Source organism: Protopterus annectens, chromosome 1.part0 (assembly GCF_019279795.1).
Source record: "Protopterus annectens isolate FY-2018-M chromosome 1.part0, PAN1.0, whole genome shotgun sequence".
NCBI classification, from domain to species: domain Eukaryota; kingdom Metazoa; phylum Chordata; order Ceratodontiformes; family Protopteridae; genus Protopterus; species Protopterus annectens.
This window is the reverse complement of record NC_056725.1, coordinates 980966925-980981059: the sequence shown is the minus strand read 5'-3', so window position 1 is coordinate 980981059 and position 14135 is coordinate 980966925. Positions and strand designations below refer to the sequence as shown.

Genomic DNA, 14135 nt, shown 5'->3' with positions numbered 1-14135 from the left:
TAGAACCTTGGGGCTTGCCAACAGAAATGGGGAGAAGGGGAGAGAGTATTTTGCCATTTGGTGGCCTGCTGCCTATTTGAGAGATAACTGAGGAACCAGGACAGACAGGATGTGTTGATGTCATAGGTTGAGAGTTTATTGAGTAGCAGTTGGTGGGAAACATTGTCAAAGGCTTTAGACATGTCACGAAAGATAGAGGAGACTGCCTGGCCTTCATTAAGTAGTTGATGAATGGTGTTGCTAAAAGAGATTAGGGCAGTGGAAGTACTATGTTTGGGTCTGAAGCCATGTTGTGAATGGGATATGAGATAATTGGAGGGTAGGTGGTTGAGAAGCTGTATGTGGATGCATTTTTCTAATATTTTAGCTAGTGAAGAAATAATGGCAATGGGGTGGAAGTTGGATGGATCTTTGGAGGGACATCCTTTGTGGAGTGGGATGATATGGGATATTTTCCATAGAGATGGGACGTATTGTTCAGAGATTGAGCAATTGATCAAGATAGATATGGGGTAAGCAATGGATGGGGTTGCACATTTCAAGAACTCATTTGGGAGATGGTCTGCAGCCAGACAGCAGGGTTTAAGTTTGGCTAGGAGAGATTTTATGTAGGTTGTTTGAATGGGAGAGAAGCAGAAAGGGTTAGGATTTTCAGGGGAAATGATAGGGAGTGTAAGAGATGTATTAGGTTGATTGCCTAGTAGGGAAGTAATTGGATTTATGAAGTGGGAGTAGATAAAAATTGAGGGTGAGAAGTGTTTTTGCAATGAATGTATTTGTAGGAGATGTTACATTGCATGTGTACATGCTTTCTGTAAAGAAAAGTGGAGGAATGATCCCTGAGTGAGTCTGGAAGGCAGCCTGATATGTAATTTAGGTTGGGATTGTTGGTTAGTATCCAGTCAAATGTAGACTGTCTGTTGGTGGGTTTGATGACATGTGTTGGGCAATTAATGGTCTGGGCAAAATTGTAGAGCTTGAGGAAATTTCAAGGGTTGTCAGATGTACATGTTTGCAAACTGAGGTTGAAATCACCAAGAATAATAGTTTCTTGACTGAAGTTGAGGGATGCCCATGAAAGGTAGCTTTCAGTGATGGGTAGGGTGTTACTAGGAGGGAGGTAGACAGCTATGATAATAATTGTTTTATTAGGATTTATTTCAAGGCATGAGGTTAGGATCTCAGTGTTTTCAATGCTGGGTGGGGAGCACAGGAGTTGTTCAATTTTAAGGTTATCCTTGTATAGTATAGCTACACCACCACCCCTTTTCTTTAATCTGTCTAGTCTGATAATATTATAGCCCTTTGGGGTAATTTCATTGTCCCTGATATGAGGTTTTAACCAGGTTTTGGTTATAACTGCTATGTTAGGGTCGTAGGTGGCTAAGGTGGCTTGGAATTCACTAGCTTTGTTAACTATACTATGAAGGTTGAAATTGGTGAGAAGTAGGTCTGCATTGGATGTTTTCAGGAGTGGGGGTTAGGGGAGGGTGTTCATTTGGGAAAATGAAGGGTTGGATGAGGTATGTGGAGGTGTGGGGGTGTAGTTGGGACTGAGGTTGGGGTGGATGTCTGCACATAGTTTAATTTTAGTGATATAGTATAATATGGCATGTTTTAGTTTAATAGTTGACCTAATATGAATGTGGGGTAGGGAGGTTGGGCAGAGGGTTTTTAGGAGCTTGAAGGAGGTATGAAGGTATGTAGAGTTGTTATATAGTTGTGGACAGATATTGGAGAAGGAGTGGGATATTGGATTAGTGGAAGTTATTGGAAGTGTAGGAGAAAGGATGCGTGTAATGTGATAACTGTGTAGAGAGGTGTAGTTATTGGTGAGATGGATTAGAAAGAGCAGAATAATATTAGATGCTATGCAGTTGAGGTAGTACATTGTAATAAATAGGTGGAGTAGAAGAGCTGAGATGTGGAAGGTGGTGGGAAGAGACTGAGTGTGAAGTTTTAGGGTATGGGGAGTACTGGATGGGGCTGAGGGGAGGGCAGTGGGATTAGTAGAGTGGTATGGATAGGTGGAATGGGATAAGGGGTGTGGTAATTTAGCTATAAATCAGAGAAAACGGGGGTGGGTGGTAATGGGGGTATGGTAGGGGAGCGAAGTGTGCCCAAGTGTTGTGAGGGCAAATGGAGTGGGTTGATCCAAGCACTGTAGTCTTTGCCCAAAAAAGACAATCTAAAAAGGTGGAGAGAGCTAGCAGAATATGTCTTGCCTCAGATTGGTAATGTTCTAGTTCATGAGGCTGCTAAATGGGGCTAGTATTTGAAGGAGGTTTTATGAGGGTAAAAAGGGTTCAGAAAAAATAGAAACACTGCTTTTTTGGATATCAGCTACTCAGTGTGTGTTTTAGTTGTACAGTCTACTGGCTAGGAGTTGTACTGGAATATGTAGAGTTTGTTAGCCTTAACTAGCAACATGTGTTCCAGGCAACAATGTTATCAGGGTAGAATAGGTAGAACAGAGGCTATTATAGATGGGAACTGTCCTCTAACCCAATGGGGGGGGGGGGGCAGGAGACCTATTTCTGGAGATTAACAACCTAGAAGGCGACCCAGGGAGTGAGCGTGCATGCCACTAGTTACAAATAAATCCTGGCAAGTTACAGGCATTTAGCCAAGTACAAATGCAATTGGGAAACCTACACTTGCAGGTCAGATGGTGGGTTATGGTAATTGCTAGATGACCACAGGCTCACCACTGTTCCCCTTTTAAAATGGCTTAGATAGGGTAACTGTAAAAGTGGGAAATGTAGAAAAAATGAGGGTTGGAATGAGCAGTGAAAGGACAGAAAAAAGTTTAATAGTACAGTTTATGCAAAATAGCTTATCTGTTTCCCTACTGGTGCTAGGCAAGTTATCTTTAAATTGGGAACATATGACAAACACTGTATCTACAATTTGCCAGTTGAATAGAGATGGTGTTGGCCCATAAAAAGCCTGTTGTTACCAAGCTCACACAATTATGTGGACTAGAAGCCTTAGTCGCAATGTCTAGCTACAGCATTTATTTAACAGAATGCATCAGATTGAGTTGCAATGTGTACTAAAAACCTTAGTCATAATGAATTGCTACAGCATGTGATGATTAACAAATGCAGCAGATAAAAATACAATAGAGGTTGGTTCAATATCTTATCAATGTGTTATGGAAACAACAACTGAAATATAATAAAACAGTCAGCGAGCTGGAGCAGTAGTAAAGAAAAGCACTTGCTCAAGCTTCACATAAACTATAGCTCTCTGTCTATCTGTACAGAGGATTCAGTTAGAAATGGGCAATTGTATTAGCGTTTCTAGTAAATAGCTTATTTAGTAGAAACATGCAGTTGCTAACAATGTTCGGCAGGCATACAATATTCAACAGTAGGAATGAAAATCAAAACAGCAGATCGCTATGCTCTACAAACACTATCAGACTTGTGACATTAGCCAGTGAGCACATGGAGATCAATAGAACAATGCTTGCACTGGCTTATCATCATTAAAGGGTGAAAACAAGCAGTTTTGCCTTGAAATTAGACTCACTTATAAATTCCTTTGTTATCTCAAAGGGCAGGAAACGTTTGTTGGTACAAAATAATAAATGGAAGTCTATGCATTTAAACTGAACGCATTAAAAATATAAAGAACATGTCCAGTAATAAAGCATAAAAATCACAAATGAATTGTAGAATTAATTCTCTTACATTGCAGGCACACTTGGGATGGTTCTAGGCATGCTTGATGCAGGTTTATACAGACATACATTTTTTTTCCTGGTTGAATTCATAAGTTAAATGGACAAACCCCATTATCCTTCATTCTGGCATCATTGACAAATTGGTCAAAAGCAATATAAATCCCCATGCAACTTGGCTCACCGAAAGATACTACTCTATTAGAATTAATTGCACACTATCCTTTAACAGACTTATCACTAGTGATGTATGCCAGGGCTCTTTTTTTGCACCACTTCTATTTGTCATCAGCTTTGTTGGTGTCGACTTTGACAGTAAAGGTCACTGACTGACAAAGGTCATGGATGAATGCAGGCTTGGAACCATCTTTATCTACCCTGAAAACACTTGGATCTTCCAAGATGGCCAACCTCAGATAAACAGCTGGTGTCAGAATCACAATCTAAAGCTAAATGCTAACAAATGTAGCATCATGCACTTTGGGAAACAGGTACTTTCCCATATATGCCATATAAATGACACCACTCATAAAGTGGACACTCGATTAGAGACCTATGCACCATCATGGATAATGACCTTCTATCTCACCCAGATGATTAATAAGGGCATCCCCTATAGGTCATCATTCCACTCTACTCATCCCTCATCAAGCCTATAATAAAGTACAATGCACTCTTTGGTATGTGCCTACCCAAAGACCTAAACCAATTTGAAAGCCCTTGCGGTTCCTCATTAAACAAATCTCAGATATGAATTCTTTAAGTTACTTGGAGCATCTAAAAGCCTTGACTCTCTTTTCTGCCTCATATATAGTTTTACTGGATGATCTCTGCCTGGTCTATAAAGCTATAAATAACCCAGTCTAGCTTGATCTACTACAGATTTGTAAAGCTGATAGTGCTACAAATACAAGATCAAGGGACCTAAATCTATATTGCAACATAAACACGACTTGTGTGATAGATATTTCTCACAAAACATTCCCTACTTTTATACAAACTCCTGATTTTTGCAAAGCACAACACTTCCTTCACTATCTTCAAATCTACCTTAGATTAATGGATGGGAAACTGCAAATTTATCCCCAACCTAGCCCCATGTCCTTACAGATGGGGGAGTAACTAGTTAGGTGTACCATTAGTATTGCAGTAGCTAGGTTTCAAAAAGGATTAAGTGGTTAATCACCTAGTGACAACCTACAGATCCATGAACCTTTGTCATTTGTCAGTTGAGAAGATGCGGTGGTGCAGCGGTAGTGTTGTTGCCTCACAGCAAGAGGTTCTCCTGTTCGATTCTTGGCTGGAGCACCTTCTGTGTGGAGTCTGTATGTCCTTCCCGTGGTCGAGTGGCGTTTGAAAGACATGCATGAATGGGCGTGTGTTCGTTGAAGGTTGGGTGTCGGGCTGGCACCTTGGCACTGTAAAAATCTACTGCCAATCATTAGCGGACTGGAGTTCCACTGTGGCGACCCCTAACCGGGAAAAGCCAAAAGAAGAAGAATATTGTTTTGTCTTCATTTAAACATTTTAATGTTAGATAACAAAGCAGCAGGGTTTAAGTGCCACCTGCCACAATTCAGGTTTGGTGGATAAAGAAAATAATGCTTCTTTTATATAAAAGTAGCCTCATATTACAGAAAACATTCCCCAGTTCACTGAAGACCAAACCATTAACAAAAAATAAAATAATAATGATAACAGCAGTAGTCATAATTATAATAACAATGAAACAAAAGAAGCAAACACCACAGCAGTTTTATGTGTTTCTTTTTATGATAGTGTTTTATAACTTCAGTTTTAACTTTACAGTTAAATAGTCTCTGAAGTGTAATTTTATTAAGATTTCAAATTAAATAATAAAATGCTCACAAATGTGTATTTGTGATTTTTGCTGTTGTACTACATAATCTTACTGCGTAGTTTTATGCCTCCCAAAAACATCACTTGATGCATCATGTTTGCTAAATGAAATACACTTTTCATCTGCATTCTTATGACCTGTAACTGCAAAGTTTGTCTTACAGATGTATTTCACTTACATAGCTTAACTATTTCCACAGCAGTCTACAGTTTGTATGGATTTATACAGATGCAATAAACATAAAGTAGCAATAAGCAACATTTGTTCCTCATGTTGTACATGAAAACATTGTACATTTCCAGCTGGACATACACATACATGCATGCGTCAATACAGGTCAACACATGACATTTCGATTACAGGATCACAAGAGAACACTACAGATATAATTCCAAGCACAACATGCATTCTCCCATAATTCACCTGAGTTTTAAGTATAGTTTCTTGGTCCTTCAGGGCCTTTGCCTGCAGTTTCCACTCCGCAGCCTGGGTCAGTAACTGCATTCAGATACAGACATGGGAAAGAGGGAGGGAAAAAGAAAATGGTTAATATAAACATTTACCTGCTTTTTTAGCAGCAACTCCTGGTCCTTCATCACCTGGCACGCCTTAGTATTCTCTATTGCTTCTTTAAGCAACTAATACGGATCACAACAAAAGGTAGGGAAGATAATCAGTCATTAAGCTGTTTTATTACATTCTCTGTGACACAAAAATGGCAGAAAAGGAACAGAAAGGGAAAATATTGCATGCATACAGTGGCGTAGCAAACATATGAACAGCTACAAAAATTCTGATGTAATTCTGCTTACTGACGAGAAAGTATTGCAAAAATTCAATATGATTCTGCGAACTGAATCTAAAAAAGTTCCATGTGGATCAGTACTCTACCCATTTATCAAAAACAAATAAATGGACAAGAAAGTATTACTGTTTTACATGCTTACTGTTATCCAATGCAGCTAGAATTTAACAAAAAGGCTTGGGGCAAAGATATGAGTTAAAAAGTCTGTTGGTAGATCAATCATATTACATGCTCTGTCAGAAATCTACAGCATTAAACTGATATTTGCTGTGCTGCTTTGAAGAAAAATCAATAGCTCCATCTTTCTGGAGTGCATTTTTGTTTTGGAATTTCCTATCCTCAAAGCTATTTACACACTACACCATTTAAACTGTTTTGCTTGTGTTTCTCTTCTAGACAGAATGCTTAGACTGATGATTTTTATCTTCTTGTCATAAATAGTTATAGATAATTTGCTCAATTTTTTTTGGAAGATTAATGACTCATCACACCTGAGGGCATATTAATGAGAAAAGAACACTGATCCTCCTTCCCACAGAGTCTAACTTCAAACCTTTTCATATACTATGTTCGGTGACCTGACAATAATTACGTGCCTGTGTAAAACACTGGATATTATTACTTAATGGGCATTAGCTAACTGATCTTCCAGTAGTGTTAAGCCTAGTTAATTACACCATCTTAATAAGGAACTTTAAAATCTGGACCTGCTGTAAGAATTATTAGGGACATCCTGGTTGCTCAAACTTTTGCTGTACTGCAAAATGCGCAGAACTGCCTGTCCCTGTACACCAGAATGACTGTCATTCTTTTTGTGTGACAAAAGTAAAATCACAAGCTTCCTTACCATGGTAAACATGACAAATTTTACTAAGCAGAATATTTTCACCTATGCTCTTCAGTCTCATACCACAAATAGGCATGACTCCATGCAAAAAACTACACTTGTGTGCTGTAATACACATTGTATTTATACTTTGTTGACCAGGTTAGTCAAACTAGGCTAATGGCCTCTTTTTAAGGAAGTCCTGAGGTGGTATTCATATCGACTACGGGAAATTTGGCCAGGGCACAGGGGAACTTACTCTTCTTCATAAGTGCTGTGGGATATTTTACATCCACCTGAGCTACCACCAACTCAGGCAGATTGGACCTCAGTTTAACTTCTCATGTGCACATCCAGCAGTGCAGCACTCTTATTATGCTGCAGTCATCGTTAGTACTGGACAAAATTAATCTAACAACCTGGTGTGGAGAATAGAACCCACAGCCTTTTGGACAAAAAGGAAAGGGTGCTACCTTTTGAGCTACTTAACCCTTTCTGTTTAACTCTTAATGACCCAGTTCCAAGTGAAAACTTATCTTTCTTAGTAGACTTGAACAAAGCCTGGTTACAGTAAATATTTCTTCAATTTCCAGTTAAAAATCATTACTTTTAAAGAGTAAGCAAATCTGTATATTGTTTTAATAAACCTACATTGCTTTTGCTTTCTTAAAATCTGCTTCGGCTTTTAATGAACAATCAGTGGCGGTTCTAAAACAACAAACATTGTTTTAAATAAAACTAGTATTTTAATGTTATGTTAGAGCTTACTTCATTATTACTAAAGTGATGAGTGTGTGTGTGTGTGTGTGTGTGTGTGTGTGTGTGTGTGTGTGTGTGTGTGTGTGTGTGTGTGTGTCCATCTATTAGTGACTTACTGATTTCTGACACTATCTATCATATGTTGCTACCCTTGTATTCTTTAAAAAATATACAGGTCAGGACTTTATATTGTTGTGAAGTCTGACTGTTGCACTGAGGAGAGACTGAGACTTCAACAAAGGAGCACACATTTCAGAAAAGGTGACTACTAGCTTTCATACAATAATGAAAAACAAGCCATAACCTACAACCACGACTGTGATGCCTGCAAACTTATCTGCATATCTGGTGACTCTTTACTGGGTTAATCCTAAATCACAGGTTGTTCTGTCTGCCTGCTTTTATCCATTAACAAAAGAATAAGAAGTATATATTTCACTTGCCATTACTGTTGTGTGCAGTTCTTGGTTCATAGCTTAAATTAAATGTATCCAGGCAAAGTTCTAAAGTACAGATATTCAAAAAATGATCTGTATTTCTGTTCTGTTCAATGGAAGTCACACTGCCCAGTGGTTTAGGCACCATTCTTGTTACATGTGTAATCTGAGTAGGCTGAAAGAACTGCACTCGCAATTACTGGGTTGGACATTAAATTTAATCTGCAAATTGTAAATTAGGATGTGTGGTGTTTTACTTAGAGGTAAATACTAAGTGATCACTCTACATGCTGTTATAAATGTAGCCAATAACCAGAGGTTAGGATCAAACTTTGAATGGTAAAGACTTTAATCATTATGCTACCCACCCCATTAATGTTACAGTAATATACAAGTCTTGGTGTGCAACAAGCAGTAATAACTGTACTTTGTAAAATATTTGCAGTACATGGACCCTGCTGTTTATGATCTGAAATCAGCAAAAAAAGCCACCTATAGAGTGTTATAGCATGAGACCTGATCATAACACCTTTCATGGATGTATAATAACTTTTGTAGTATCTGGAATACCATGATTATGCTCCATATTTGAGAAAAATACAACTTTGTTGAATACCTATAGACATAAGAAAAGTGGTTAAGCACCTCTCAGCATACCTGTCAGCCTCTTAGGACAAGAAATCTGGACAATGCCAAAAATAAAGGGAGGACCAAGGCCCAGAAATAGGAACAGGTTTTAAATATTGATCTCATAAGCTTAGAATGTTGCTAGAACGATTGGGTTTATATTGGAATGCATTTTCAGAAAGTTATGAAATCTGAAACTTAAATGTTGTCAGTATTCAATGACTTCAAGTCTTTAGTGATTTGTTAGAGATTTCCACAGAATGTCCAGATTTTTCCCTTATATTTTAATCTCATGTTAGAGCATTATATCAGCTAGACACACACACACACACACACACACACACACACACACACACACACACACACACACACACACACACACACACACACACTCACACACGGCTGCCTAGAATCGAGGAAGGAACATATGACTGTTCTCTTAATCTACTGTATTAGAACAGTATTTATTAAAAAGGTAGAGTTCAGATCAATTTATTATCTGAACAAATAAATTTCCATCTTAACCCTCATTCTGCAAAAAATTATGAATGTGAAAATGAGATTGATGAAATATTTTTTTTTTGTTCTTGCCCCATAAAAACAACTTATACTGAAACAAACTGAGCATATTCAAATTAAAAAAAAAGATTATGATCATTTTTCAAGTTGAAACAGAGCCAGCATTTTCAGCACCCCTTATTTTCAATAATGCTTCCATCTCACCTCCAAAATCTCTAAAAAATACAAATAACTTTGTTTTTCTTCATGGCTCCACAGTAGCCTAAGAGAATGTGCATGCAAAGTATAATTTCTTCTCATTCACAGAGTTCTATTGAAATACCACAAGTTAAAGATATTTATGCTACTTAATAATATCGATTGTTAGTCCTTTTTGCAAGACTTAATATATCATTTAGCATTAATGCAATGCTTCTTGCATTCTTCAAAGTCAACAATAGACTTTTTTTTTTTACAAAATAAAATATATTTTATATAAAATTATTTTTCTAAAGTAACTAAGAAATTTCATCTTCCTTTCACATTGGCAGCAGTTTCTCACAGCCCTAATTCTGTATCATTTAAGGTTTTAAGTTTGTGACACTTTTGATCTATAGCATACCTCTCAACTGTCTAGATTTTCACAGAATTTCCTGATTTTTGCTTGATAGTTTTGTTCTGTTCCTCATAAAATTTGCAGCTTTCCTGAAACTCATTGAGGACCGAAGCCAGTAAATAATGACATTCATTTGACTTTCAGACTTCCTATCCTTCAGCAAATGCATACTAATGCAAACCCATCAGCATTAGCAGCTTCCTAAAGTTATAAGAACAATACTTAAAATGTTCCCCTCTTTTGGGCTTTTGTCCTCACATTATTTAGGCTTTGTCCACATTTCTTATGTTTAGAGGCTGAGAGATATGTCTCACACAGGATACTGCTGTTCTGGAATAGACTCTCCTTCTACATAAAACAAAATTTATTAATACCTGTCCATATTCATGTACAACTTGGATCTGTTTTTTGGGAAACTGAAAATTTACTCCAGGACTGCCCCATCTACTACTAATTGGCAGAGGCAGTTCTAAAATGCTTTATTACATGCATGGGTCCCCTCAAATTATTTATGGTATGATCCCAGTTAGTTTCATTAGGGACTATATATAATTATCAACCATGGGAAGGCCAATCTAACACCAAATGAGATAACTTAATTCAAAGTACCAAAAGGGAAACTGGCTAAACTTAAAATGGCACACAAGCTAGTCTGCTACTTGTCTATGAACCTAGATATGTGCATTTTCTACATAGGTCCAGCTCTCCCATCTCATATCAAAGGAGAGACTCCCTATATTAAAACATAATTGCATTAAACTCAAACGAACACAAACGGCTCCAACCCAGGAACTCACAAAAACAAAATGTAGTGAAAGTCAAACCACGGGACTGGCAAATCCGACAATAAGGCACAGACCAGAAGTAAAAAGGAAGATTTTAATCCACAGACAAAAATGACTGAGCGCTTTCTCCAGTTACACTGGCTTCATCAGAGTCAATAGTAAACACACCCTTAAATACCATTATATTCCAATTACTCAATTAATTGATTAAACAATCTTCTAATAAATGTTAAACCAATTGATTTCTTGTAGTAAAAAAATTTTACAAATAGCAAAGAAATATATAAGATGACATATAAAAATATACATGATTAAAAAATATATGTGTACTCTACTACCATATTGTTGTGCAAAACCAACCTGCATGACATATTTTAACCAAGATGTTAATGAACAACCTGTTTTTTTACAAAATCCTAATTTCTAAATTCAAAATTCAAAATTAATCCTATACTGTTAAATGTTGTTCTATATACAGTATTTATAACAGATGGTATACATTTATATGCTTTTGTTTTTGTTTTTATTTTTAATGCATATATATATTTAACCTATTTATAACTATGTACCATCAATTACTATGAATTAATATAACTTATGTCCTCTTCTCAAATGAATTGTGCTTTATACTTTAACACAGGCTTCAATGAAATGCACTCATTGAGCCCTGGAAACTTCGTGGCATTCAACCTTATTTGCCACTCAGTTTCATGTAGAGCTACATAATTTTTGATGTCACAATCAGCATTTGGTTTCACCCTGTCTACTATAAAAATAGAAACTTTTGAATCCATGATATAAGGCATTATGTTCATCTTTCCTTCTCATAGAACTACAGTGTTCACTTATTCTTTCTTTTAAGCTTCTTGTCGTCATGCCCACGTAAAATGCCTTGCAGGACATGCATGATGCTATATATACACAATTTCTAGTGGTACAATAACAAACCCCAGGGCATGCAATAGTGCGTTTATAACCCGCTACACTCAGGTAGGTTCCTTCAGCAATATACCTACATGATTTACACCTACCACATTTGGTCATCTTAGATCTTCCATATCTACTGCTGTTCTTTTCTAATATATCTTTCAAATTGTTACCCCTAGCATATGTTATAACAGGGCGTATACCCAAGATTGCTTTCATGTCCTGGTTCAAAAAGTAATCCCAAAGACTTCTAAAATTGGAACTCAATTCACATGCCTTCTCACTATACTCAAGTATGAATCTTGGAGTGTCTTCCCCCCGACTGATACCATTCTGTTCATTCTCCGTATTCAATACTTTTGTCGTTCCCCCTCCATTTCTCAGAATCGGTACATATTTGTTCCTTCTCCCCCTATATATCTCCTTTTTGATCTTCGTCAACAATTCGATGGGATAACCCCTTTCAAGAAACATACCTATAAGTATGTAAATCTCAGCCCTAAAGGTGTCTTCTTCACTGATGAGTCTAGATAGACGGACCATTTGGCCCTTGACCAACCCCCTCCTTTGATACAACGGATGACAGCTTGAGAAATGTAACATGGAATTGGCATAGGTCGATTTTCTGTAAATAGTACTAATGAACTCAGTACTATTCTTCGTTATTCTAATGTCCAAATAATTAGCAACATCTGGATCCCACTTATAAGTGAATTTAAGAAATTCCGATGTCTCGTTCAGGTATGAAACAAAGTCAATGGCACTTTGCTCATCCCTTTCCAAACAAAAAGCAGGTCATCCAAAAACCTATTGTACGAAATGATGTTGCCATAATATCTGGACCCAAGAATATGTTCTTTTCCCATGCCAATAACACTAAATTGGCAAATACAGGGGCACATCGTGCCCCCATGGCCACTCCTGTGGATTGTTGATATGTTTCCCCTTCAAATAGAATATAATTATTCTTTAATATTATCTCCATCAGGTCGTGGCATAGTTCTAATTTTCCTCCATCAAAACTTGTACTAGTCCTCAAACTGTCATAAAATAAATCAAGTCCTTGTTGGTGTGGAATCACAGAAAATAAGTTGATGACATCTATAGTCAAAAAACTAAGGCTATTCATATCCATAAATTCTATCTCCTTTAACCTTTCAAGGCAATGCCACGAATCTTTGAGAATGTGACTTGCATCCATTAATGCTGTCATACACTGTTTATCCACATAAGCTGCCAATGGTTCAGTTTTGGACCCTCGGGCTGAGACTATAGGTCGAAATTGTAAATTTTCCGTTCCTTTGTGTACCTTAGGTATCCCATAAATCCTTGCTAACTTAGGGTTTTTGACCAAAAGATAGTCATATTCTATCTCATTGATAGTCCCCTGATATAGTGCATCATGTAGGAATAAATCAATTTTGTAATACGCTCTATTAATCTCATTAATGGTAACTCTCCTATATGCATCTTCTTCACTTAAAATTCTCATCATCTGACAACTGTAGTCTACATTGCTCATTATAACCATCCCCCCACCTTTATCAGGTTTCATAAACCTGTATTGTTTAGATGTAACCAGTTCATTGAGCAAACTTCTCTCAGCATTAGTCAAATTGTCATCCTGTCTACTTTTGTGAGAACAAATTTTCCTAAATTCGTATTCCACCAGCTGCTCAAATGCATAAAGCTCATTGTTGGGGGGTCGTATAAATGTACTTTTTCTTTTCAATATTCTACTTTCCTGTCTACTGTCTTGGGAAGAATCCCTTAACTGCCTTGTGTTAAAATAAATTTGTAAATTCAATTTTCTCATATAAAGTTTCAAATTGACAAGCAACTGTGTAACATCAAGATGGAAATTGGGTACAAATTTATTTCCCCTACTAAATAAATCAAAATAAACTTCATTGATCACCAAGTCAGTATAATTGTAAATAATAAATCCTTTTGCCTTTACAATTTCATGTTTCATACAAGATGCTGATTCAACCAGGTTGCTAAACTCTGTGTCTAATACACTAATATTTCCACTGCTACATAGATTGCTATTTTCACCTATGTTACAACCATATGTGAACAGCTCGTGTATTCCATTGGAGTTAATTCCATTCTTATCTAAAGTATCCACCCTGTTCATGGATGGTACCAGGCCCAAGTTAATTTCTTCCCCCATCACCTTTTCAGGTAAATTTTGATGTACAACAGCATCCTCCAATACATTCAACAAGTTGTTTACACTTTCCCCCTCCTTGTCCAAAGATGTCCCACCCTCATTAATTGTTGCAGAGTTGGTTAAAAAATGC

The 14135-nt window shown here is 37.1% G+C and overlaps 1 protein-coding gene across 4 annotated transcripts in view; it reads right to left on the bottom strand.

The window, feature by feature from the left end:
* TXLNB (taxilin beta) overlaps window positions 1-14135 on the bottom strand; it is a 336040-nt gene that overhangs the window by 85654 nt on the left and 236251 nt on the right. For 3 of the 4 annotated variants that reach the window (XM_044064736.1, XM_044064754.1, XM_044064762.1), the window contains one exon: window positions 5973-6047. In XM_044064736.1, coding sequence (XP_043920671.1) covers window positions 5973-6047 — 75 coding nt within the window. Of the gene's footprint in view, window positions 1-5972; window positions 6048-6112; window positions 6188-14135 lie in introns of all 4 variants that reach the window. The other variant, XM_044064743.1, reaches the window with a different exon arrangement.